Source organism: Sus scrofa, chromosome 4 (genome assembly GCF_054392235.1).
Source record: "Sus scrofa isolate SSC_HxYL_T2T_F1_AM1 chromosome 4, Sscrofa_HxYL_maternal_Yorkshire_Landrace_v2.0, whole genome shotgun sequence".
In the NCBI taxonomy this organism is placed as follows: Eukaryota; Metazoa; Chordata; class Mammalia; order Artiodactyla; family Suidae; genus Sus; species Sus scrofa.
In genome coordinates this window covers 15007493-15030215 of record NC_139386.1, presented here as the reverse complement: position 1 = coordinate 15030215, position 22723 = coordinate 15007493, and the positions used below count along the sequence as shown (strand labels likewise).

At 48.9% G+C, this 22723-nt stretch overlaps 1 protein-coding gene across 17 annotated transcripts in view; it reads right to left on the bottom strand.

Annotated features, from left to right (window-relative positions):
- MTSS1 (MTSS I-BAR domain containing 1) overlaps window positions 1-12055 on the bottom strand; it is a 169891-nt gene extending 157836 nt beyond the window's left edge. For all 17 annotated transcript variants that reach the window (XM_021088943.2, XM_021088948.2, XM_021088946.2 and 14 more), the window contains exon 1: window positions 11490-12055. In XM_021088943.2, coding sequence (XP_020944602.1) covers window positions 11490-11561 — 72 coding nt within the window. In that variant the 5' untranslated portion in view covers window positions 11562-12055. The remainder of the gene's footprint in view (window positions 1-11489) is intronic.
- Window positions 12056-22723: the final 10668 nt, after the last annotated feature.

Below are 22723 nucleotides of genomic sequence, written 5' to 3'. Positions count from 1 at the left end.
CCTACCCTCTTCTCCGCTAGAACGTACATTCCAAGAGGGCAGAGATCAGGTTCCCTGTTATTTACTGCTGCCTCCCCAGCACTTAACACACAACCTGGCACACAGCAGGGCCTCAGATCTGTGTGGCCTAAATGAATTGACTACAAACAAACAAAACAATGGGCCACCACCCAGCCCATGAAACTGACCCGGCTTCTAATTACAGGCACAGAAAGCACAAGTGAAAAGCTAAGGGAAAAAAGAAATTTCTGGCAGGGCACAGGCCGCAAGAGCCTTCATCTCAAATGTGTGTCAAGTGGTTGTGGGTGACTTTTATTTTTTACGTACTTGATGTCTGGGTTTTTCTTCCATTAACTTTCCATGACTTGCATAATCCTGGAGATGAACTCCCTCGTGTAATGCTCTCCGAACATTTGCTAATGCTTTCTGCTAAATGCAGGCGAACGCTTCCTCCTTGATTTAATTAGGGTGTCCCTAATTAAGGCCAGCACAACATCAAAGAGGCCAGGTTCCAGGGGACCCCCGGCTCCGGGTCGGCTTCTGGTTGCAAGATGACCCCATCCCCCACCAGCAGCTCAGCGCCTCCCAGGACCCGGAGGCCAAGGCCTTGGCCGTCAGCTACCTCCTCCTGGCCCCGCTCCCCGCTACTTGCTTCCTATTGGGGTGCTTCATCCAATTAGCCAGGCCCCAGATCACATCCTGCTGGAGAGCTGGCTTTGAAGGTTCAGTAAACAATCACTTCAAAACAAAGAGGGACCATTAAACCAAACTCAAAGACTTCCTTAATGGCCTCGTGCTCAGCTGCTGGAGCTGCCGGGACGGGCTGGAGCAAGCCAGGCCTCAGAAGGGAGACTGAGGTCTCCCTGGGAACTAATCACAAAGCATTTCCAGCCTCCTACTGCACACAGCCCCTCTTCCTGCTGGGCGAGGGTGTGGGTTCGTTACTGGGGCGACCGTGACAGAGGGGGTTTCTCCAGCGCAACAAACACATGGTGTGTGGCTGCCACCTCGGACAACCGGTCGGACCCTTGGGAACCACACCCCCTGCACTTCCCTCTGCTGACAAGTAAGCAAGCTCCTGCCCAGGAGTGTCCATGGCCCAAGTCCTCTTGAAATAGAGGGAGGCCCCCTGGGCTCCTTGAAGCAGCTCAGAGAAGAGGCCTCGATTTGGATGCTTTATCTGGTTCATCCCACATCCTAAAGGCGTAGATGGAACCATCATCAAAGTGATGGATAAACAGCATCCACTACGGCATCCGAAACAGATGTTCTCAAAAGCTGGGAGAGACAGCCCAGCACCGAGGATTAAGGGCACAGACTCTGCAGCCAGGCTGCCTGGGCTCAAATCCCAGCTGTTAGCTCTTCGTTGCATGATGCGGGCAAATGGCTTCACCTCTCTGCACCTCAGTTTCCCCATCTGTCACATGGGAAATCGAGCAGTAACTCCCTCCCTGGTACATACACAGTAACTACCTCCTGGGTTGTTGGGCGGATTAAGAGTCTTTTTTTGTAAAGCACTGGAGCAATGCCTGGTTGTACCACATAAGTGCTTGTTCAATAAGCAAAATAAAACACAGCTCTCCGCTTGCGGGGGTCACCTGTACCAAAAGCCTCCCCCAATTCTGCCTTTCTATTCCAAATGAGAATCAGAGGCCTTCCCCAGGGGCCACCCTCAAAACCTGGGCCTGACATCTATCATGGCGCTGACCATGCTGCTTTCCGGTGACTTGTCTGTTCCCTCCTCTAGACTAAACGACTTTCGGGCAAGGTCACAGGTGTACCTCCACCCTCCCAGCAGGAGAGGACACCGTCATCTTTTGTTGAAAATGTGTACTGCGTTCTCTCAAATGATTTACAGGCTCAAAATTGGAGCATTTCACTTTTGTCTCTACTGCATTAACAAGGCGAAGGTACAGGTTTCTTATATTTTCTGAAATTTCTGAGTGCTGCTGTTGGCGGGGGGACTTGGGTGGAAATTATCAGGATGGCTCAGATAGATACACAAAAGCGGGTTTTCTCCCCCATTTTTGGCCACCCCACGGCACATGGAGTTCCTGGCCAGGAATCGGATCCGAGCCACGGCTGAGACCTAACGCTGCAGCTGTGGCAATGCCTGATCCTTTAACCCATGGTGCCAGGCCGGGGAAGGAACCTGCATCCTGATGCTGCAAGTGGCCACGGATCCCACTGCGCCACAGCAGGAATCCCACAAGAGCATTTAACTTAGCATTCATTTCACGCTAAGCCCTTTACATACGCTTTCTCTTCTAATCCTATTTTACAGATAAGAAAATCAAGGCTCAGGAGACCAGAGTAACTTGGCCAGAGTAAGAGAGCTGAGAGGGGCAGAGCCAGGCTTCACAGCCAAGGGCAACCACTGGAATCAAGCACTGGGCAGAGTCAACACCGAATGTGGAAAAACACCCAAGGATATCTGACTTGGTGGAAACCAGAGGGTCCAGAAATGAGGTAACTTTCTGGTGAGGCTTTGGAGGAGGATCAGAAAGATGTCAATAATCCAAAAATGGCAGAGAAGGTCCTCCAAGTGGGACACAGAGCAAGAATGAGGGCCACCGGCTGTGTTCAAAGAAGCCATGGAGTCCAGGTTGGTGGACTCGGGGAGCAGAGCAGGTCACTCCACCAGGGCCAAAGCACAGGGGCCCCTGAAGGCAGGAGGAACCCAGACACATCCGAGTCTTGGGAAGGAATAGAAGCCAGTACAAAGGTGCTGCTAAAAGGCAGCCTAGAGGCAAATGAAGCCACTTCTCCCAGTAGTCACCCCAGAAAAAGAAGAGGACCTGAACAAGGTAGAGAGAAAAAGCAGGCCCTGACAATGCCGTGCGCGTCTCCCCTTACCCTGGTGTAAACATCTCTAAAAGGCTTTTTTTTTTTTTTTTTTTTTAAAGCATTAAATTAAAGGCCCCGGAGGGCCTCCTCCAGGCACCCAGCCCGTCCCTCCTTTTATAAACAGACAGAAGGTTTGCAAATAGAGAAAGGCCAACAGGCCCTGTGGAGCCTGATGAGGTTATAATGAACTCAAGAGTGATTTACTTAGCAAGAAAAAACCCCTCAACTTCTCCATTTCCTGCAGCTTCACGGCAAGCTATAAATACAGCTCAGTAGAGGGTGTGGTCGTGTTTGCCCTTAGAAGTGGCAGAGACAATGACGGATTTCAAGACTTTAGAATACTTGGCTCCCAAATCTGCAAGACCGAGAGGTAACAGCAGCTACCCTCTGAGCGCAGGGCGCCCGAGGCCCTGGGTCAGGCCCTGTACAAATACAATCTCATTTCAGAATCCCAACCACCCTCTGAGACGGGTACTTTATGAGACTCATTTTACAGAAGAGGAAAAGAAAGCTCCGAGAGAGAGAGATGAAGACATTTGCTTACAGGACTGAAAACCAGATCTCACTGCCGCCAAGCTCAGGAGCAGCAGCAGCTCCAGAACTGTGACAGGGGCAGTGATGGGGCCAGAAGAGGAATGTGGACAGGAAGGAGGGTTGCCAAGCAAGCGGTGTCTTTACTTAGATGGTAGGTTACAGGTCCACACTGTCCAAGACGATAGCCGCTGGCCATAGATGGCTACTGAAATTTAAACAAGTTGCAAGCAAATGAAATATCAAAATCAGTTCCTCAGTAGCATTCGCCACACTGCAAGGGCTCAAAACTCACGTGCGGCTAGTGGCTAACGTAGCTGATAAATTCCATGATTGTAGAAAACCATACCAGACAGGACTATTACAGAGCAATGAAAAACAGCCAAGGAGTCTAAAAAGGTTTCTTCTGTTGTTATTTTCATCCTTCAACTTATTCACTGTGACATTATTTCGCTGTAAAATTACTTTTATTAACTGTAGTAAATACACACAACATAAAATTCACCGTCCTGAAGCCTGTGGTTCAGTAATAGCAAATATATTCACATTGTGGAGCCACCATGTAAAGATGCCCCTTACTCAGACTTGGGAAAGGCTGCAAAAACACACCGAGGCTGCTGGATCTGTGTGTAGCTGCGGGTGCTTTTAAAAATCCTAATGCTGGAGTTCCCACTGTGGCTCAGCAGGTTAAGGACCCAACTAGTATCCATGAGGATGCGGGTGTGATCCCTGGCCTTGCTCAGTGGCTTCAAGGGTCCGGTGTTGCTGCAAGCTGCAGCACAGGTTGCAGACGTAGCTCAGATCTGGCGAGGCTGTGGCTGTGGCCGGTGGCTATGGCTCCAATTAGACCGCTAGACTGGGAACCTCCATAGGCTGCAAGTGCAGCCTTGAAAAGCCAAAAAAAAAAAAAAAAAAAAAATCCCAAGGCCTGAAATGTACTCCAAAAGCAATGAATGAGACCCTCTGGGGAACAGGGTCCAGGCATCAGTGTCTTATTGCTCCCAGGGAATCCAATGCACCTGTTCTCATAGCCATGCCCATTCTACCAAAAGGGACACACCTCCTCAGCCTCTCTCTTCTTCCTCCACCCCCTAGAGACCCCTGCCGTGGGCGGTGGCAGGGAAGGGCGTCCCAGGCAAATCCACCATCCATCTCCAGGACTCAGGAGGTGGCTGATGCTGAGCAAGCCAATAGTCTCACGACTGTCCAAATTCTTCGAGGGAAAGAAAGCAAATAAAAAGACATACAGCTCAAAAGCACGCCATTGATTTTTTTTTTTTTTCACCCACTTAAACTAGACAGGAGAAGAAAAAGCACTTAGAAACTAGGACCAAGGTCAGATACACCAAGATACAGAAAGGAGCGGTTTAGGCGATTCCAGCAGCTTCCCCAAACACAGACTGGCAGTGGCTCGCCTGACTCAACCCAACTAGAGGGCTACCAGGAAATAATTAAACACAGAAAGCCCTTCCACAGGAGAGTTCCAGGGCTGGACACTAAATGAGTTCAAGGCAAGGAGTTCTTCAGATGTCATTGAACTTTGGGTGAACTTATTTAATTCATATAATTAGGGGGACTGATGGGCAGAGTCACCCAACCTCAGGGGCTGATGGGATCCCAGACATATGAAGGTGGCCTTCTGGCCAGTCACAGAGAAGACTGCAAGTACTTGGATGGGGACAAGGACAGAAGCCAAGGTCGGAAATGACGTTCCCCTCTGTACACCTGAGGAAGGAGGAGAGAGGGGAATGGCAGCTTGTCTGCCAAAAGATGGGTTCAGTGGGAGAAGGAAAAAGCCACAGTGTGTCAATATATCATAAACAAACCTTTTCCACAAAAAGTTGACAGTCAGATGGGAGCCGGCCACGCCACCAGGGTCCTTGGCTCAAGCTCACACCTCCAGGCTGGCCCAGAGATGTGACCCTAATTACTTCCTTGCCTGTAGGACTCTCAGGCCAGCGAAATGCTGCCTTCCAGAAATAAATCCACACCCCCAGCTCTCTACCTTAGGCATGCCCCTAAGAGGTCCAGCCTGAAGGTCAAATAGGCCAAAGTCTGAATGTCAGTCCACCTCACCAGGGCATTAAACAAAGTATCAACTCTTTCCAAGCCTCAGTTTTCTCATCTGTAAAATGGGCATGGTGTGAGATGCCAGGAAATCCTGGCGCATAGATTTTCATCAAGCCCCCTTCTGCCCCCTGTTCTCTACATGCAATGAACACGGGGGACCTCTATATACCAGGCAGCACCCCCGAGATCTTCAATTGGGAAGCAGCAGATGACACAGTCCCATGCCAAGGTCTTCCCTGGGCCAAGAGGTGAGAAACACTGATGATGGGTAAGCTGCTCTGGATCTACACTGGGTGGGTTTTGCATTTGCTTTTGAGCGTGTATGTGTGTCTGTCCCATGCTCGGATGAAACCTCCTGCAGTCTCCAGCCCACTCGAGGGATAACCTTGGCAATCAAATACATGAGGCTTCCTCAGTGCTCATCCAATTAATTTATTGCATTTGTTTCTCCAGTTTGCTACTTAATAAGGCCATATCGGCAGTGCAATCTGAGAATCTGAGTTAAACTGCTTCGGGCATCAGTCAGTTCCCTTTAAGGAGTCCTGAATGCGTCCAGTCTGCTGTCATAGGCAGCCGAATCTGTCCTTTGGCTTTTGTCTGGTTCAGGGAGAGGTATTTCTTTGTTTTTGCAAAGGTGTGGGGTTTAGGGGAAAGTGTCCTGAAGGCAGTTCCGAGAAGTAATGGCAAACCCAAAATGATCTCATTTTTCCATCCCCGATTTGAAGGTCTTGCTACACAAAGAATTTGGCCCGCTCTCGCCCATCCCTGGGAAAATGGAAAAAGCCTGGATGAAAATTACAGATAAAGTGCCTAATGGATCAATAGTTTCAACCTTTTCACCCTCTAAGCATTTTAACAACCTCAAGTGAGCTGGCCAAATTGACAGGCATCATTTTGGCTGTTTTCTCTCCCCTACCTCCAAGATGCAAAGGGGGTCAAAGGCCAAGAGGTCAGGGGCTGAGAAGACATGGAATGCATGGGACATACGTATCCTAAAAACTTGTCCACCGTTTCCTCTGAAATTCCACTTGCGCTGGGAATGCGGTACCATTACTTACTGAAATCACAGCATCAAGCTCTGTGCTTGCAACATCACGGATGTTCAGTCAATACTGTAGGACAAGAAGCACACGTTATCCTAACAACGAAGTGATGGCTGAACCGGGCAAAATCCAAACTCAGTCTACCTCCCAGACAAAACGGGACGAGGAATGACCCTCTCTCTCCATGTGGCCCATTACCCACTAGAATCTCAGAGCATAAAGGTTCCCAGTGTCAAGCGACAACAAGTTCTAAACAATTTGGTTAAATAGGACATATAAGGGATGTTCCCCACAGAAACACTCAAGCCAAGACCCAAAAAAATGACTTCTTCCCACACCCGGACAAAGCAGATTTGCACCTGAAAACCCCCAGATGTTGAGCTACAGAGAAGAGGCCCTCAATCTCCGAACAGGCCCCATTCGGGCAGTTCCCTGCTGCTGGTTTTATGGCATCTTCACTTCTCCTTCTTCTCCCACAGGCCCGAACTGAGGAAGCCGTAAAAGCCTGGACAAACACAGCCGTTTGCCAAGAGAAAAGCCAACATGGGGCCCATTTGTGCTTTACGAGGGCTTTGCTTGTCTGCCTTTGTGTGTCACCATTTACAGAGCAGCCCGCCTCCCTCGGAGCACCTGGCCACGGGTGAAGGCCTGGGCTGGGTTTTCAGTATCTTCCTCGAGGAAAACGAAGGCCTGCAGGGGCTGACCAAGGCCCTTCCCCAGGCTGGACAGCAGCCCTTCCTGCAGGGCCGCCATATTGAATGCAGCTGTTCAAGCAGCTCTCCAAGGGCAGCCTTTTTGTCTCTGGCTCCTCATGGCCCAGCAAAAGGCCTTCCACACAGCAGGTCCTCAAGAAACACTGAGGAACTGAACTCTGTCCAACAGGAACCCCAAAGGCAAAGCAAAACAGTAAGGGGAAGACAACCAACCAACCCACCAACCAAAAAAACCCTGAGGTCATGATCCAGCCCTGAACCCACCACCCACACTCTTGATCTTGTGATAAGTCAGGGGAAATATCATGACGTGTCTCCGATGCACAAAAGATTTCCATGGAATTCAAGACGTCCCTTTAGCCGGTCTAATTTTAGGCAGAACTTAGGAGAGAGGATACCGGTGGCAAAGTGCAGTGGGGGCAGTGGAGGAAAACCGAACAAGGCCGCTATTCTGCGGGGCACAGGTGCTGGTAACAGGACACCCCTGTCTAAAGTGAGACGTGGGGTGGGGAATTTGAGGCGTGGTTGGGTGGTTTTTTTTTTCTCCACCCCCAGTCGTGCTATATAATAACCCCGAACACACACTCTCCAACCTAGTACAAAGTTCTCCCTCCATCAGGCCCCGCACAGCTCCTGACATGCTGATTCTTGAGCAACAAGGCAGAGGAAAACATTCGATTTTTGCATCCGACTCTCTTTTCTTTTTTTAAACTGAGTTAATTATTAAAAGACGGCAGACCTCTACAGGGTAAGCTGCCCTCAGGTTGGACCAGGGTGTCCCTGTCTTAAAAGCTCAATAAACATCACAAATTCTATATGCTGGTTCCATGACCTAACTAAAAAAAATCAAAAGATATGAGTATCGAATCAGGATGGTGCACATCTGAAACTAATATATGTCACCTACAGCTCAATTAAAAAGAAAAAAAAAAAAAAAAAAGGAATGGCACAGATCTGCTGTTTGCAGCATTAGGCTGTCTTTCCGGGGGCTTGGAGAGAAATTCCAGAAAGATTCCAGGATCTCCTTAATGCCGTCAAGTGTTTAAACATCAGCAGTTAGTGATCTGGGCTTCCACACACAGTCACTTCCAAGCTACTGTCCCCCTAGACAAACCTCGCCTGTAGCCCCATGAATCTCGTCTCCCCTTCTTTTTGGGGACTAGCTCACACCAGACAACTTGATTTATGTGGACGGCGGAAAGGCAGCCAGTAAGCGATTTTGCACACCACCGTTCATTAGTGACCACCACAGCAGGGTGGAAAAAGAAACACAACGTTTCCTCTCGTCAGGGAATCAATAAGTTATTTAACAGCTGCTGCTGGATCCCAGTGGAAGAAAAGTGAGGGTTTCCTCACTGCACCCATTCCCCCTGAAAAGGATAAAAGACACACCCCGAAAGCCCAGGACCGAGCCAGATGAAGGGTCATCAGAAAAAAGCAGAAAGAATCCTCGGCAGCTTTTCTGCGTCTGGAGGTTCTTTGGTTTGGAAAGATGGATGGTGCAAGGTCTCTCAATTACTCCTTTTTTTTGTTGTTTCTTTCTTTCTTTCTTTCTTTCTTTCTTTTCTTTAAAGAGGAAACTGACTCCCTTCCTGCACGGCTGTACATTTTGGAGAATCAAATGCCACTTAAAAAAAAAAAAAATTTTTTTCCTTACCCATTCCTCACCCGCCCCTCAACCTCACTTCTGAGAAAATAACCTAAAAATGTTCTCAGGACGGCATTCCAGATGGGGTGCCAATATTTACATGTGTCCTTCAAAGCAAGCAGAAAGGGGACCAAAGGTGACCTAAACCTGTCATGAGAGTTCAAAGAAAAGAAAAGGAGAAGCAGCAGCAAGATCGCTGATTTGGGGTATTAAAAAAGTGATGTTGTGGCTGGCAACGAGGTCCAAATTTTAAAAATCCCTTTGAAAGTGCAACGGCCATCTGATCTATGAAGAAGTCTTTTGAAAACTCCAGGAAAACCTTCAGCAACTGTCCTAGGCATAAACAATCTTGTAAACCAGACACCCCCCCCTTCTCCTTATCTCTCTATTCCCCAAAAGTCTGAAATTCTGCAGACTCCAAGGCATGTTTTCATCCCCCCGCCTGCCCTCCCACCCCCCCAATTCACTTTTAAAATCTTTGACTGCCAAAACAAACAAACAAACAAAAAGGACTTTAAAATAAAGGCCTTTCCCACAGGATGTTGAACAAACCTGACTCAGTTCAAAGGGAGGGGAACACAGGAACCACAAACTATAGATCCAGCCCTAAAAGGCCCTTAAATAAGTCTTTATGTTTAACTGGAATCTTGCAGAGGGAGAAGCAGAGCAGCCCCAGGATGGCAGGTGGAAAGCAGAAGGGCCTACCCCAAGATGGGTTACTTTCTGAAGGGCTTTGGGTTCAAACCCATAAATGGCAAGAACTGAGCCTGGATTCTAGATTAAGGAACAAAGAGCGAGGAAAAAACTCCGGAGGTGAACACCCTGGGACTGCAGTGGGCAGATGGGTTAGGTCCCTGGGTCCTTGTTATTACAGAGAAACTGGAAACATCCATTTCTCTCCTCCAAAACACACCAGCAGCTCTCCCCACCCCTCAATCCATCTCAAATTCTTCCCCTGGTGATGAGAATACACACGTGTGCCTCAAACCAAATCTCGTTTGATCATTAAGGCCGGCCAAATTTCAGTTAACAAGAAATATCCCAGAGTCCACAGAGGGAACACCAAGCTTTGTCTCAAAAGAGCACTCCAATTATTCCATGGGGATCAGGGGCAAAGGAATGAAAGGGGCTGTCTTTGAACAGGGAATAATCCATCTAATTCCAAGGGGCTGGATTAGAGGCATTCCTGGGCAAGCAGGGTCTCGCTGAAGATAACGCAACACGAATATCAATTTCTGACAAAAGGCATAGGCTCTGCAGAAGGATTTCAAAATGGACAAGACAGGATGCAGGCACCTTGGAAAAGTTCACCCTGTGTGAGGTGGCAGTTGGTTCTAAGAGGGCAACGCAGGCCATGACAGCTGAGCATTCCTTCCCGAAGTCCATCTCAGAGGCCCAACCCTCTCCAAACCTTACACTTCAACAGACAAAAGCTCCTCCAGGCGCCCAGGCAGCGGCTGGAGAGGGGCTGTCCACACCCACTCGCTGCACAGCTTTCCAAACCTACCCACTCGTTTTGGAAGCCGAGCTTTTAATTAAACACCACCTCCCCGGATCTGTTGAGGCAAACTGGGGCTGGGCTGGAGCCAGAGAAGCTCCCTAAATACACATTAAAAAAAAAAAAAAAAATCTCCCCACCGCCCCCAATTCCCACCTCCAGCCAGCTCTCACGGCTGGTTATATTTCCTTTGGATTAGTAACACAGGGCCCTGGTCCATCTCTATGCACAGAAAAATCCACCTCCAAGGAGCTGGTCATCCCCAGTCCCACCCTTTGCAGGAAAAAGCCAGGGTGTTGTTCCCCGCCCCCAACACACACGCGCGCCCGTGCGCGCAAGCACACACACGCGCGCACACACACACACACACACACACACAGTGCTCACAATCCTTCCAAGCGAAAACCTGGAGTCTATGTCTCTTGGTGGGTGGGGGATACAGTTGTTTAAGGCGACCTAGTCTTGCCTTCAGGCTGGGATCCTCATCCAGAGGAAGAGCCCCCATTCAGCTCCCCCACCGCAAGACTGCTTCGGAACTTCTGCTCCGCGCCCCGGGGAGGGCTGAGGGGAGGTATGCACACCTTCACCAGGTTTGGAAGAGCCTAATTAATACCTAATTTGCTCCGATCACCTCCAGGTGAATCTGAAAGCCAACGTGGGAGCCCTCTCAGTCTCATGGGCCGGGGAGCTCCTTCCCACCGCTGGGCAGAGCTCCCACGCTCTCCCCACTACCACGCCAGGCGCCTCCACCCCGAACCCCAGGGAATCAGGTGTCCGCCCAGGCATCTAGCCTCTGCGGGTCGCAGACACTCCGTCCAGCGACAGACAATAGAAAACTTGGAGCCGGGGCCCTTGGCCCCCAGGGAAACGAGATGGTGCCGCCCCCTGGGACAATGAGCGGGGGACAGGGCAGAGGGCATCAGATACCCCCAGAGAAGCCGCCCGCCAGGTGACCCAGCTTAGCCCGGAGCGGCGCCCCGGGTGAGCAGGTGACATCCGGGCCGGAGCGCTCCCGCAGGTGGCCGGCGGCCACCGCGCAGGCAAGGGCCCGGCGGCTGGCCCGGGGCGGAGGCGAAGCCTGGTAGCGAGGTCACTGTACGGCGGCCGCCGCCGCCGCAGCCGCGCCCCCGGCGTCCTACCTTCATGTCGCTGATGATAGTCTGGAAGAGGCCTCCGAGCGCGCTGCATTCCTTCTCAATCACAGCCTCCATTTTCCCAGCGCCAGCAGGGACAGGACACACACTCGGGGCCGCCTGGACTGTGTGCGGAGCTGGGGATCGCTCACCCCGGGAGTAATTTCACCCTCCGAGCGACCCACCTCCAACTCGCAGCCTCTTGTGCAAAGAGGACGAAATGCCCGAGATCGACTGTTCTCTGCCCAAAATAATAAAATAATTTAAAAAGCCAAACCGCTCTGTAGGGCGCCTACAGGCAGTGCTCTGCTCCTGGCCTTAAAAATGCCCGGACAAGACTGACAATCAGGCCACCACTGGTGCCCACGGCAGAAACAGCAAAGCCCATCTTGAAAAAGAGAAAACCGCCCGCTGACCCGGGGCCAGCGCCATTTAAAAATGCAAGATTTTCTAATTTAACAAACGTTCTTGAAATTAAAAAAAAAAAAAAAATCGCCCAGCTGCAAGAACGGGTCTGCTCGAGACGCCGGGATCTGTTGCTCGCAGCCACGGCCGCCGCCTCCTTTTCAGTCCTGCGCGCCGGGCCCGGGCGCTCGCTCCAGCTGGGCTCCCGGGGACGTTCGCAGGGGCGCACGCGCGCTCGCGGCCGTGCGTCCGGCGCGGGGAGGGCGCGCTCTCGGGGCCGTGCGTCCGCCGCACGCGGGCGGGGCTGGGAGCGCGTGCCCGGGAGGCGCGTGGGGCGCCGGCCTCGGAGAGGAGCCGGCTGGCGGGTGAGCGTGCTAGCGGTGCGAGAAGGATTCCGCCCCTGTGGGAGCCTCCTGCGCCGAGCAGCCCCCTTTCTCCTAGGCGGCTGGTTGCGGAGCCGAGAGGGCGTGTCGGCACGCGGTTAGGCGCCCACCCGACAATGGCTGCAAGCGCCCGGCACGGAGGGTGCAGCCGCCGACCTCGGGGACAAGCACGCTGGCACGCTTAGCGCAGTACCTCGCATCTAGGGAGCGCTCGATAGGGCGGGAAAACTGCCGTTGCTGCTGCCGCCGCTGCTACTGCAGGCTTCCGAGAAGAGGCCCGTTCGTTCTGTGTTATCAGAACTGCTACGCCAAGTCTTGATTGCAAACAGCCGAATATGTAATTAAGGAGAGTTCGGAGGCGTATCCTGCAGCGGGATGCCCAGTTCAATCAAGTTGCCGGACGCTGGGAAAGTGGATTGATTTGACATTGCAAAATAAATAGCGTTAGAACTTCCATGTGCTATTTTCATTACTTTATAGAGATTGCTGACTGCTCGTGCCTTGGACCGTTGTTTTCCAGGCGCACTGAAGACATCGGGTGTTGGCGTCACTGCAATGAGCCTGGTGGAGAGGTTTAACCTGGAAAAAGCACAAGTGGGCCCAGGTTGATTTGGGGGTTGGTGGTTCATTTACCCAATTCCACCGCCTAACTGCACAGAGATCCCTCATTTAGATCAATATCAACTAGGCAAGGAGGAGGGGAATCAAATAAAAAGCTTTTGAAAGACCTTCAAGCGTAAGCCCCCGAGTCTGGGCTGTTCCCTTGACCCTTGAGCTTTGAGCTGGGTTTGAAGCACAAAGCAGGACAAAAAGAAAATAGGTGTGTGGGAAGGAAGGTAATGAGGAACCACGTGCAAAATGCTGGAGAGACTTATATCAGACTCAGAAATAGGAAAAAGCTGGCTTTGAAAACGGCTTGAGCCAAAGAAATGCATGGAGCTGCAGATCAGCTGCAGAAAATCATTTTCCCCTGGGCCACTCTGCCCCACTCTTAACCACAACCCCCCTCTCCACCCCTCTTCCCCAAATCATGAGGGGTGTTACTTCTGGAATTCTGATCTCTTGGGCAACCTACTGGCTTCTGTCTCCAAGGTCATTTGGATGCATAAGGTTTCATCTTCACTTTGTCAATAACAGTGCTTGACAGATAGTTGACTCTTAATCATATTCATTATTATGATTTTAATGCTAACGGTATTATACTAATCAGGATCGCTGCTTGTAGAGCCAGATTTCCTGGGTTCAAACCCCAGTTTAATACCCACTATTGGGGAGTTCCCGTCATGGCTCAGTGGTTAACAAACCCTACTCGTATCCATGAGGATGCGGGTTTGATTCCTGGCCTTGCTCAGTAGGTTAAAGATCCAGCATTGCTGTGAGCTGTGGTGTAGGTTGAAGATTCAGCTCAGATCCTGAGTTGTTGTGCCTGTGGCGTAGGGCAGCAGCTGTAGCTCCTATTCAGCCCCTAGCCTGGGAACCTTCATATGCCATGGGTGTAGACCTAAAAAGACAAAATAAAAATATAAAATTTAAAAATAAATAAATCTATTGGTATGGTCTTTGGCCATAGTAGGTGGGCCTCAGTTTCTTCATCTATAAATGGGGATAAAGATAGCATATACCTCATCGGGCTGTTCTGAGTTTTACCTGCACTAACATATAACACTTCTACTAGTACCTGGCCTACAGTAAACAAGCACTCAATCTCATCCACACAAGTGGACCCATCGCAGCACTATTCACAACAGCCAAGATGTGGGCATATAAATGTCTATGTTCTTTTAGATAAAGAAAATGTGTTCTATGCATACAAATGAAATATTACTCAGCCTTGAAAAAAGAAACAATCCTGCAGTATGCAACAACATGAATGAACCTTAAGGACATTATGCTAAGTGAAATGAGCCAGCCACAGGACACATACTGCATTCCACATACCTGAGGTATTTAAAATGGTCAAGCTCAAAGAGTAGAATGGTGGCCACCAGGGATTGGGGGAGGTGGGGAGCAAGGAGTTTCTAAGCAATGGTTGTGAAGTTTCAATAACACAGGACAAGCAAGTTCTAGAGACCTGCTGTACAACATTGTGCTTGTAATTAACAATACCATATTGTATACTTTAAAATTTGTCCAAAGGGTAGACCAAATCTTAGATGTTCTTACCACAATGAAAGTTTAAAAAGAGGAGTTCCCATTGTGGCTCAGTGGGTTAAGAACCTGACATAGGAGTTCCCAACGTGACTCAGTGGTTAACGAACCCGACTAGTATCCATGAGGACTCAGATTTGATCCCTGGCCTTGCTCAGTGGGTTAAAGATCTGGCATTGCCATGGGCTGTGGTGTAGGTCGAAGATGTGGCTGGGATCCCACATTGCTTTGGCTGTGATGTAGGCCGGCAGCTACAGCTCTCTTTGGACCCCTAGCCTGGGAACCTCCATGAGCCGCAGGATCAGCCCTAAAAAGACAAAACAAAACAAGAACCTGACATAGGTTCCATAAGGATGTGGGGTTCGATCCCTGGCCTTGCTCAGTGGGTTAAGGATCCAGCATTGCCTCAAGCTGTGGTGTAGGCTGGCAGCTGCAGCTCCGATTGACCCCTAGCCTGGGAACTTCTATAAGCCACATGTACCCCTAAAAAAAAATAATAATAATAAATGAAATTAAAAAATAAAAAAGAAGTGGGGACCAGGTCAAAGTTCATTCTAGCTCTGGTCCCAAAGTTCATGCTGCAAGCCATAATGTTGGCGTGCTATTCCACTGCATTGCTGAGGGCCTACTGTATACAGTCTAGGAATTTTGCATGTATTATGTCTAATCCTTACCACAGCCTTGAGAAGGTTGTCAGCCTAGCCCTCATTTTACTGTTGAAAAGTGGCAGGCAGAACTCCAACTCTGGTTTTCGGACTCCCACGCTTAAGGTATCCCTTCTACCCAGCCTCCAACCCTCCGGGAATGGGGTCCCATGCCTGAGCCCGAGGACCCTGCGTCCTGTCTTCCTGCCACACACCTGCATCTAGATGCCTGAACCCTCCGCTCTAGCAGTGTTTGCCAAAGCATGCCTCTCTGACCTCCTTACTCTCTGGGTCTGGACTGGCCTCTGGCCTAAGAAGCAGGCCCTTCTCTTCCAAGGGTAAGTCAAGCATTGGAAACCACCTGGAGAGGGTGTCTGGGAGCGTTGGGAATGTTCCACGAGGCAGGAAAGGCCCAGAGGTGGGATGATGACACTTGGCCTTTGATGAGGTGAGTCTGGCGAATGGAAGGGTTTTGACAAGGTCAGATTTATTCCGCCCTCCATGACATTCTCGCCCCAAGTTTGAGCATCCCTCTAACTTTTTCCTCCCTTCGAAACACCGAACACTCACTGGGCAAACCTCAAGATTCAATTAACGTGCCATTCTTCCCAGGACTATTTGCTTTTTGTTTTTTAATAGCTCTTAGGAGGAGGAACCCCAAGTAATGAATCTCTGCTAGAGGAATTTCAACTCCTGTGATCTTGGGAAGGAGAGTTTGGGAGGCAATGAAGCTTCCAGGGCAGTGTCCATCACCCTCCTTGGGGACAGTGAGCCAGGATGCCCACCACCACCACCTGGCTCTGTGACCTCGGGGAGGCTATTTGGTCTCTGGAGCCAGCCTCGCAGGGCTTCCTAACCCGTGGGCTGTTCCCAGGACTGAAATGGACATCAAATGCCTTCCACGCAGTAAAGCTGCTCACCTGAGTTCCCTTCCCTCCCAGAAAAGATTCTCAGCCCGGCTGCATGGGAGGACCCTGCCTGCTTCTCCAACCTGGCAATTGACATGCCCTGGGGGAGTTTTAAAACACCCACGCCTGGGCTCCTCTCCCACAGAGCCTGATTTAATTGGTCTGTGGCCTGGGCATCAAGACTTTTTAAAGACTCCCAGAAGAGTCTAATTGCAGCAAGTTTAAGATCTCAGGAAATTGAAAAGATGATAACCACGCCCAAGCCCTACTTCTTAAACCACTAAAGTAGCATCTCTGGGGACTGGGGTCCAGGATTTTTTTTAATGTATCATGCATATTTCATTCCATCTTCGTATAAGGATTTATAGGCGTGTGTGTGTGAGAGCGTTTGGTCACTATTTGCTTTCCCCAACTGGGATCACATCACACCCACATTTCTGGATCTTGTTATTAACACTTTGATTAATATCTCTTGCTATCAACAATTCCTGGAGAAATCCCTCCAGGTCAACTAATATTGCCCCAATACGTTCTTTACTTCCTTTAACTTTTTTTTTTTAATTGTGATGAAATTTCAGATGCACAGACACACTGCAGATGAGTACAGAGATTTTTCATTACCCTTCTTTAGAGCCCCCAAATATTAACCCCTTATGATGGTGTTTGCTCCATGCCTGGCTGTGGTTTAGCTGTTTTTCTTGTTTGTTTTTCTTCTTCTTTCTTCTTCTTCTTTTTTTTTTTTTTCCTGCCTGCAACCTTGGCTGACAGAAGATCCCTGGCCAGGAATCAAACCCCCACCACAGCTGTAACCAGAGCCACAGCGACAACACTGAATCCTTAACCCGCTGTGCCACAAGGGAACTCCCCAGGTGTGGTTTAAAGGCTTCTCAGCTGATTGTAGTGTACAACCAGATTGCTGTGACATTTCAGGTAATATTGATGAAACTCTTGACCTTCCCGAGGGGTCTTTGTATTAGAGGCAGCTGAGCGAGGTGGTTGAACAGGTAAGCTCAGAGTTAGGCTGCTCGGGTTTGAATCCTGACGCATGCTCGTCCCAGCTTTCTGGACTTCCGTTTCTTCATCTGTAAACTAGATCCTGGAAATACAAATCTTAAGGCTGAGTGAAGCCTGAAGCAGATTATTTAGTCTAGCACTTGGCACAAAGTAAGTACTCAATAAACGTTAGCTATTAATAAGTATTGATCATGACGTTGGTTCATTTACCTGATAAAATTGGTTTAAGCTCATTCTCCTGACCTCTAAGCAGAATTCCTTGTGAGCCGAGAGCCACTAAACCCCAGTTGGGGAAGTGTCAGTGCATAAAAAAGTGGCTCAAATTTAGAGACAGAGCTGTTTGGAAAATGAAACTAGTAAGAAGCAACACCTCATATCTGTCTCGATGACTCACCTTGAGATGTTTTGGATGTGTTTGTCCATGGTGGCTTGGGAGACACTCGGGTATAACCTCAGTGGGCAGAATGTGTCACTGGGGGCAGGAAACTAATGAAGTTATCACGTCAGGAGCTGGCTGGTTGCCAGGCCAAAGAAAACCCGGAACAGCTGGGTGGCAAGCCCATGCCCATGGGTCAGGCAGCATGCCTGTGTGAAGCGGGCCAGGTGGACATTCACAGGGGCAGAGAGATTGCAGAGCTCTGAAAAGCAAGTTCTCCCTCCAAGGGCCAGCTGCTCCCCAGTCTGAGGCTGAATGGGAATGTGGGCCCTTCACTGCCCCAAGTACAAATCCTTCTAGAGGGGCGGAAACCTTGGATCTTGATGCAAAGTTTTTCCAAATAAAAAAAAAAATTTTTTTTTGCTTGCAGTAACACCAAATCCTTAACCCACTGAGCAGAGCCAGGGATTGAATCTGTGTCTTCATAGATACTAGCTGGGTTTGTTACTATGGAGCCACAACAGAAACTCCCCAAATCGAAATGTTTTTTTTTTTTTTTAATTTTTTGGTCTTTTTTAGGGCCACACCCTTGGCATATGGAAGTTCCCAGGCTAGGGGTCCAATCAGAGTCACAGCTGCCAGCCTACACCACAGTCACAGCAAAACCAGATGCGAGCCACATCTGCAACCTCCACCACAGCTCACAGCAACACTGGATCCTCAACCCACTAAGTGAGGCCAGGGATGGAACCCGCAACCTCGTGGTTCCTAGTTGGATTCGTTTCCACTGCGCCACAATGGGAACTCCTCAAAATACTTTAAAATGTCCCAGTTTTTTGAAACTTCTCTGCTAGTCACTTATGATGGAGCATGATGGAGGATAATATGAGAAAAAGAATGTATATGTGTGTGTGTGACTGGGTCACTTTGCTGTACAGGAGAAAATTGAAAGAACACTGTAAGCCAACTATAATGGAAAAAATTAAAATCATTAAAAAAAAAAAAAAGAAACTCCTCTGGAGACAAGTTTGCAACTTCAGATCATGAGAATCAAGTATATACTTTGGGCCAAGCCACACTTATCCCTCCAGGAGCCTGCAACGGCTTTGTCCTTATATTCTCCCAAACTGCCTGTGACAAGGTGACCTGGCTTCTGAGTTACCTTGATATTGAGAATAGGGCCCCCCAGGGGTGCAGATAGCCATATCACCAAGTATAAAACAAGATTTTCCAGGGTCTGGGAGTTCCTTTCGTGGCTCAGTGGTTAACGAACCCAACTAGTATGCATGAGGATGTGGGTTCAATCCCTGGCCTCACTCAGTAGGTTAAGGATCCGGCATTGCCATTGAGCTGTGGTGTAGGTCACAGACACGGCTCAGATCTGGCGTTGCTGTGGCTATGGTGTTGCCCTGTGGCTGGACCCCTAGCCTGGGAACCTCCATAAGCCTTGTGTGTGGCCCTAAAAAGACAAAAAGACCATCCAGGGCCTGATCTCTTCCTCTTCTGAAGCTCAACTTTTTCTGTTCAACACAAGTATGATGAGAAAAAGGAACATTTTGCATGCAAGATATGAGTGCTCATTAGAGTAGCAATAAAAGAAGGTGAAAAGCATATCATTTGAGAAAAGCCCACCTTTAACATACACTGTGAAGCAACTGAAAAACATTTAGTTATTTCTAATTGATCAGAGGCATCTGAGTGGACTTAGAAATGGAAAATATGACACAGCCCACAAACCCCAACATTTTGTGATATACACAGTATGAAACAGGGACTTCCAGTTTTCATAAAGAGGCAGATTCTATCACCTGCAATCCCTCCTGCTACAGCCATGAAGATGCACTAGGTAAAATGTAATCGGAATCCTTTTAAATACATGGCTGAGCTAACAAGGAAGAAGGGGAATCCTCAGGGGCCAGAAACAAAGAGGAAGCTGACATTCGGCAGAGAAAATGTGAAAGCTGATGCCTCCACTGCCCTGGAAGGAGTCCTTGGTTTCAGTAATCCAGGGGTCTGGACCAGAAAAAGAAGGGGGACCAGAAAAAGACGCCCTGAGCCCAAGTAAGGAGATATACAGGCTCTCGGAGCCCCTGCAGAGTCAGCCCCTCCCTCCATCATGATTACACAGATTCACCAACAGGTGGACCAGGAAGCAATCTGCCCACCAGGACTGGTAGTTGCTGGAAAGCAGGAGAGCCTTGGTCCCGGCTTTGGGAAGCGGGTTAAGAGCTTGCCTGAGAATTTCTAACCAGAGGCCTACATCACAGCTGTGTTTGGAGTCTGAATTTGCTTTGCTTTGAATAGACCCCAAATGCCCAAGATGAGAATTAACATGAAAACTTGTTACCGGCCTAGGTTACCCCGCAGAAGCAAAAGAGAAATGACTCTGAGGGGACCCACTTTCAATCAAGTTCTCATAGGATTTCCACACTTAAAGGTCCTGCAATGAGTTCACAGTTCAAAATAATCATTTCTGCAAAGAAATAGTCTACCCATCATGATCAGGAATCAGCAGACACAACTAATATCAAGATTTAACTCACGGGAGTTAAAGATAATCCAACAGTCTGATGGAGATAAGCATATTTAAAAATAGAGGGAGTTCCTGTCGTGGCGCAGCGGAAATGAATCCGACTAGGAACCATGAGGTTGTGGGTTCGGTCCCTGGCCTTGCTCAGTGGGTTAAGGATCTGGCATTGCCGTGAGCTGTGGTGTAGGTCGCAGATGTAGCTCGGATCTGGCATTGCTGTGGCTCTGGTGCAGGCCGGCAGCTGCAGCTCCAATTCCACCCCTAGACTGGGAACCTCCGTATGCCACCAGTGCAGCCCTAAAAGGACAAATAAATAAATAAACAAATACAAATAAAAATAGAGGGAAAGAAAAACACAACACACAACGAAAAGAGGGAAAGGACTGTGGAAAAAAGCATTAAATAGACCACCTCGAAGTGAAAAATACAGTCACTGAGATTACCATGTATATTTGAACTTTGTATGGACAGGTTAGGGAGCCAAATAGACCCAGAGCAGAAAAGAGAATTTTTGATCAGAAAGATCCGAAGGATAACCAAGTAGAAAACAGAAAAAAGAGGTTAGGTGACAAGAAGGACGTAAAGAGAATAAAGCTTATTGTTAGAGGAAGGGGGGAGGGGGAGCAGATACTCCACGAGATACTGGCTGAGAGTTTTCCAGAGCTGATGAAATACATCCCTAGATTTAGGGAACACAGCACATTTTGAACAAGATAAACCCAAGTTCCAACTGAATTCTCATACTGAAAATTATAATTTGTGTTATACACCCATTTCCTTGAACGTGGTAAAAAAAAAAAAAAAGAACTCTTACAATAATAATACAAAATAAAATTGTATTTACTGGAACATCCTTGATGCTGGAGCATGGAGTAAAATCTCTTATTATCAGAACTTACTATCAGGATTAACAAACATCTGCAGCAACCAAGGAGCGTTGATACAAGGGCTCTTTGGAAGGGATCTTGCTGTGTCACTGTGCTGACTTTGTCTTGTCAGAGTTCACTCTCAGGCTGTTATCTGGCATTTTCTATCAGTTGGGTACTGGCAGGAAACAGATGGCCTGCTGCAACTGAAAATGGAGGAAGTTGAAGACAGAGACATGGGCAGGGTTTAAGGAAACCGGTGGGATCCTGCGGTTCTGGGGGCCAAGGCCAGATGCCATTGCCAATCCTGGGACTGAAAGGCAACGAGAGGGTGGAGCCTGGAACACAGAGGCAGCTGCATGGAGAGCCCTGCGGGGCAGGGGCCCTCAGCAGAGTGATGCAGTCAACATGCCCTGCAGGGACCAAACCCCAACAGAACCAGGCCCCCTGCTTTGCCCAAGAGAGTTCTTCATCGCCATTGTTCTTTCTCCAAAGTGTTTCTATTTGGACAATAAATGATTTATTTTATTTATTTTTTATTTTATTTTTATTTTTTTTTTTTAATGATTTGATCACTCATATAAGGGAACTTGTTGGTACCATCCATAGGATCAGCTCCCTGGGTTTGGGGGTCACAGGGATTCAAGTTCAGATCCTCATGGCTTTGTATTTCTGCTGTGTCCATGAACAAATTGCCTGACCTGCCTATGCCATAACTGGCAGAGTGCAAACTCGAACACCCACTTCTAAGTCTTAAGGATTAGAGAGAATGTGGTTCTTGAGCCTAACCTGTAATAGGCACTCAGAAGGAGGTGGGGTGGGGGGCTCTCCTTAACAAGACCCTGCTGGCATTCCCCCTTGAGATGTTCAGTAAGAGAGGCTTTGCTTGGAGTTCCCGTTGTGGCTCAGTGGTTAACGAATCCAACTAGGAACCATGAGGTTGTGGGTTTGATCCTTGGTCTTGCTCAGTGGGTTAAGGATCTGGTGTTGCCATGAGCTGTGGTGTAGGTCGCAGGTGCAGCTTGGCTCCTGTGTTGTTGTGGCTCTGGCGTAGGCCAGCAGCTATAGCTCTGATTGGACCCCTAGCCTGGGAACCTCCTTATGCCGCGGGTGTGGCCATAGAAAAGATAAAAACAAAACAAAACAAAAACAAAAACAAAGAGAGGCTTTGCTTGGGAAAACAGGGGTGCATTTCAACCTCTGAGCCAGGAGACATTTAATCAATTATTACAAAGCAGTTCTGCCTTGTTTACTTTTAATAATGGGTTTGTTTGCTTTTAATAAGAAGAACCAGACCCAACCCTCCTATTTGCTGAAGTTCGTGAGCAAATGGAGCTGGAAGTTAGCAGTAATCTTTGCAGCCACAAGTGGCCAGTGGCCACAGGCAACAAGTGAAAACAGGTTGTGCAGGGTACCATTTCATTTGCAGAGAGTAATGTTATTTACCCGTGATCCTATCCAGCAACTTCAAAGCTGGAGGCAAGCATTATCCAACCGGAAGTGCAACCCCCCACGGCCGCCTGTCCCCAAGGCAGGAGTGACACTGGGTTGTAACCTCCCCAGCGATTTCCATCAGGAGATAGAGGCAGAAGAAAGGTTCTCTCTAGGCCTCACTGCCCGCATTTGTAAAAGGAGAGAGTTGGGTCCTTTCCAGGGGATGTTAAATACATCCTCCATGTGAGCCCAGGGCCGAATCTGGCTCTCAGGATTCCATGTCTGCTTTACATATATGTAAATGTCCATTGGAGCTCCCGTCATGGCTCAGTGGTTAACGAATTTGACTAGAAACCATGGGGTTGCGGGTTCAATCCCTGGCCTTGCTCAGTGGGTTAAGAATCCAGGCATTGCTGTGAGCTGTGGGGTGGGTTGCAGACGCAGCTTGGATCCCATGTTGCTGTGGCTCTGGCGTAGGCCAGGGGCTATAGCTCCGATTCGACCTCCATATGTGGGGGGAGCGGCCCAAGAA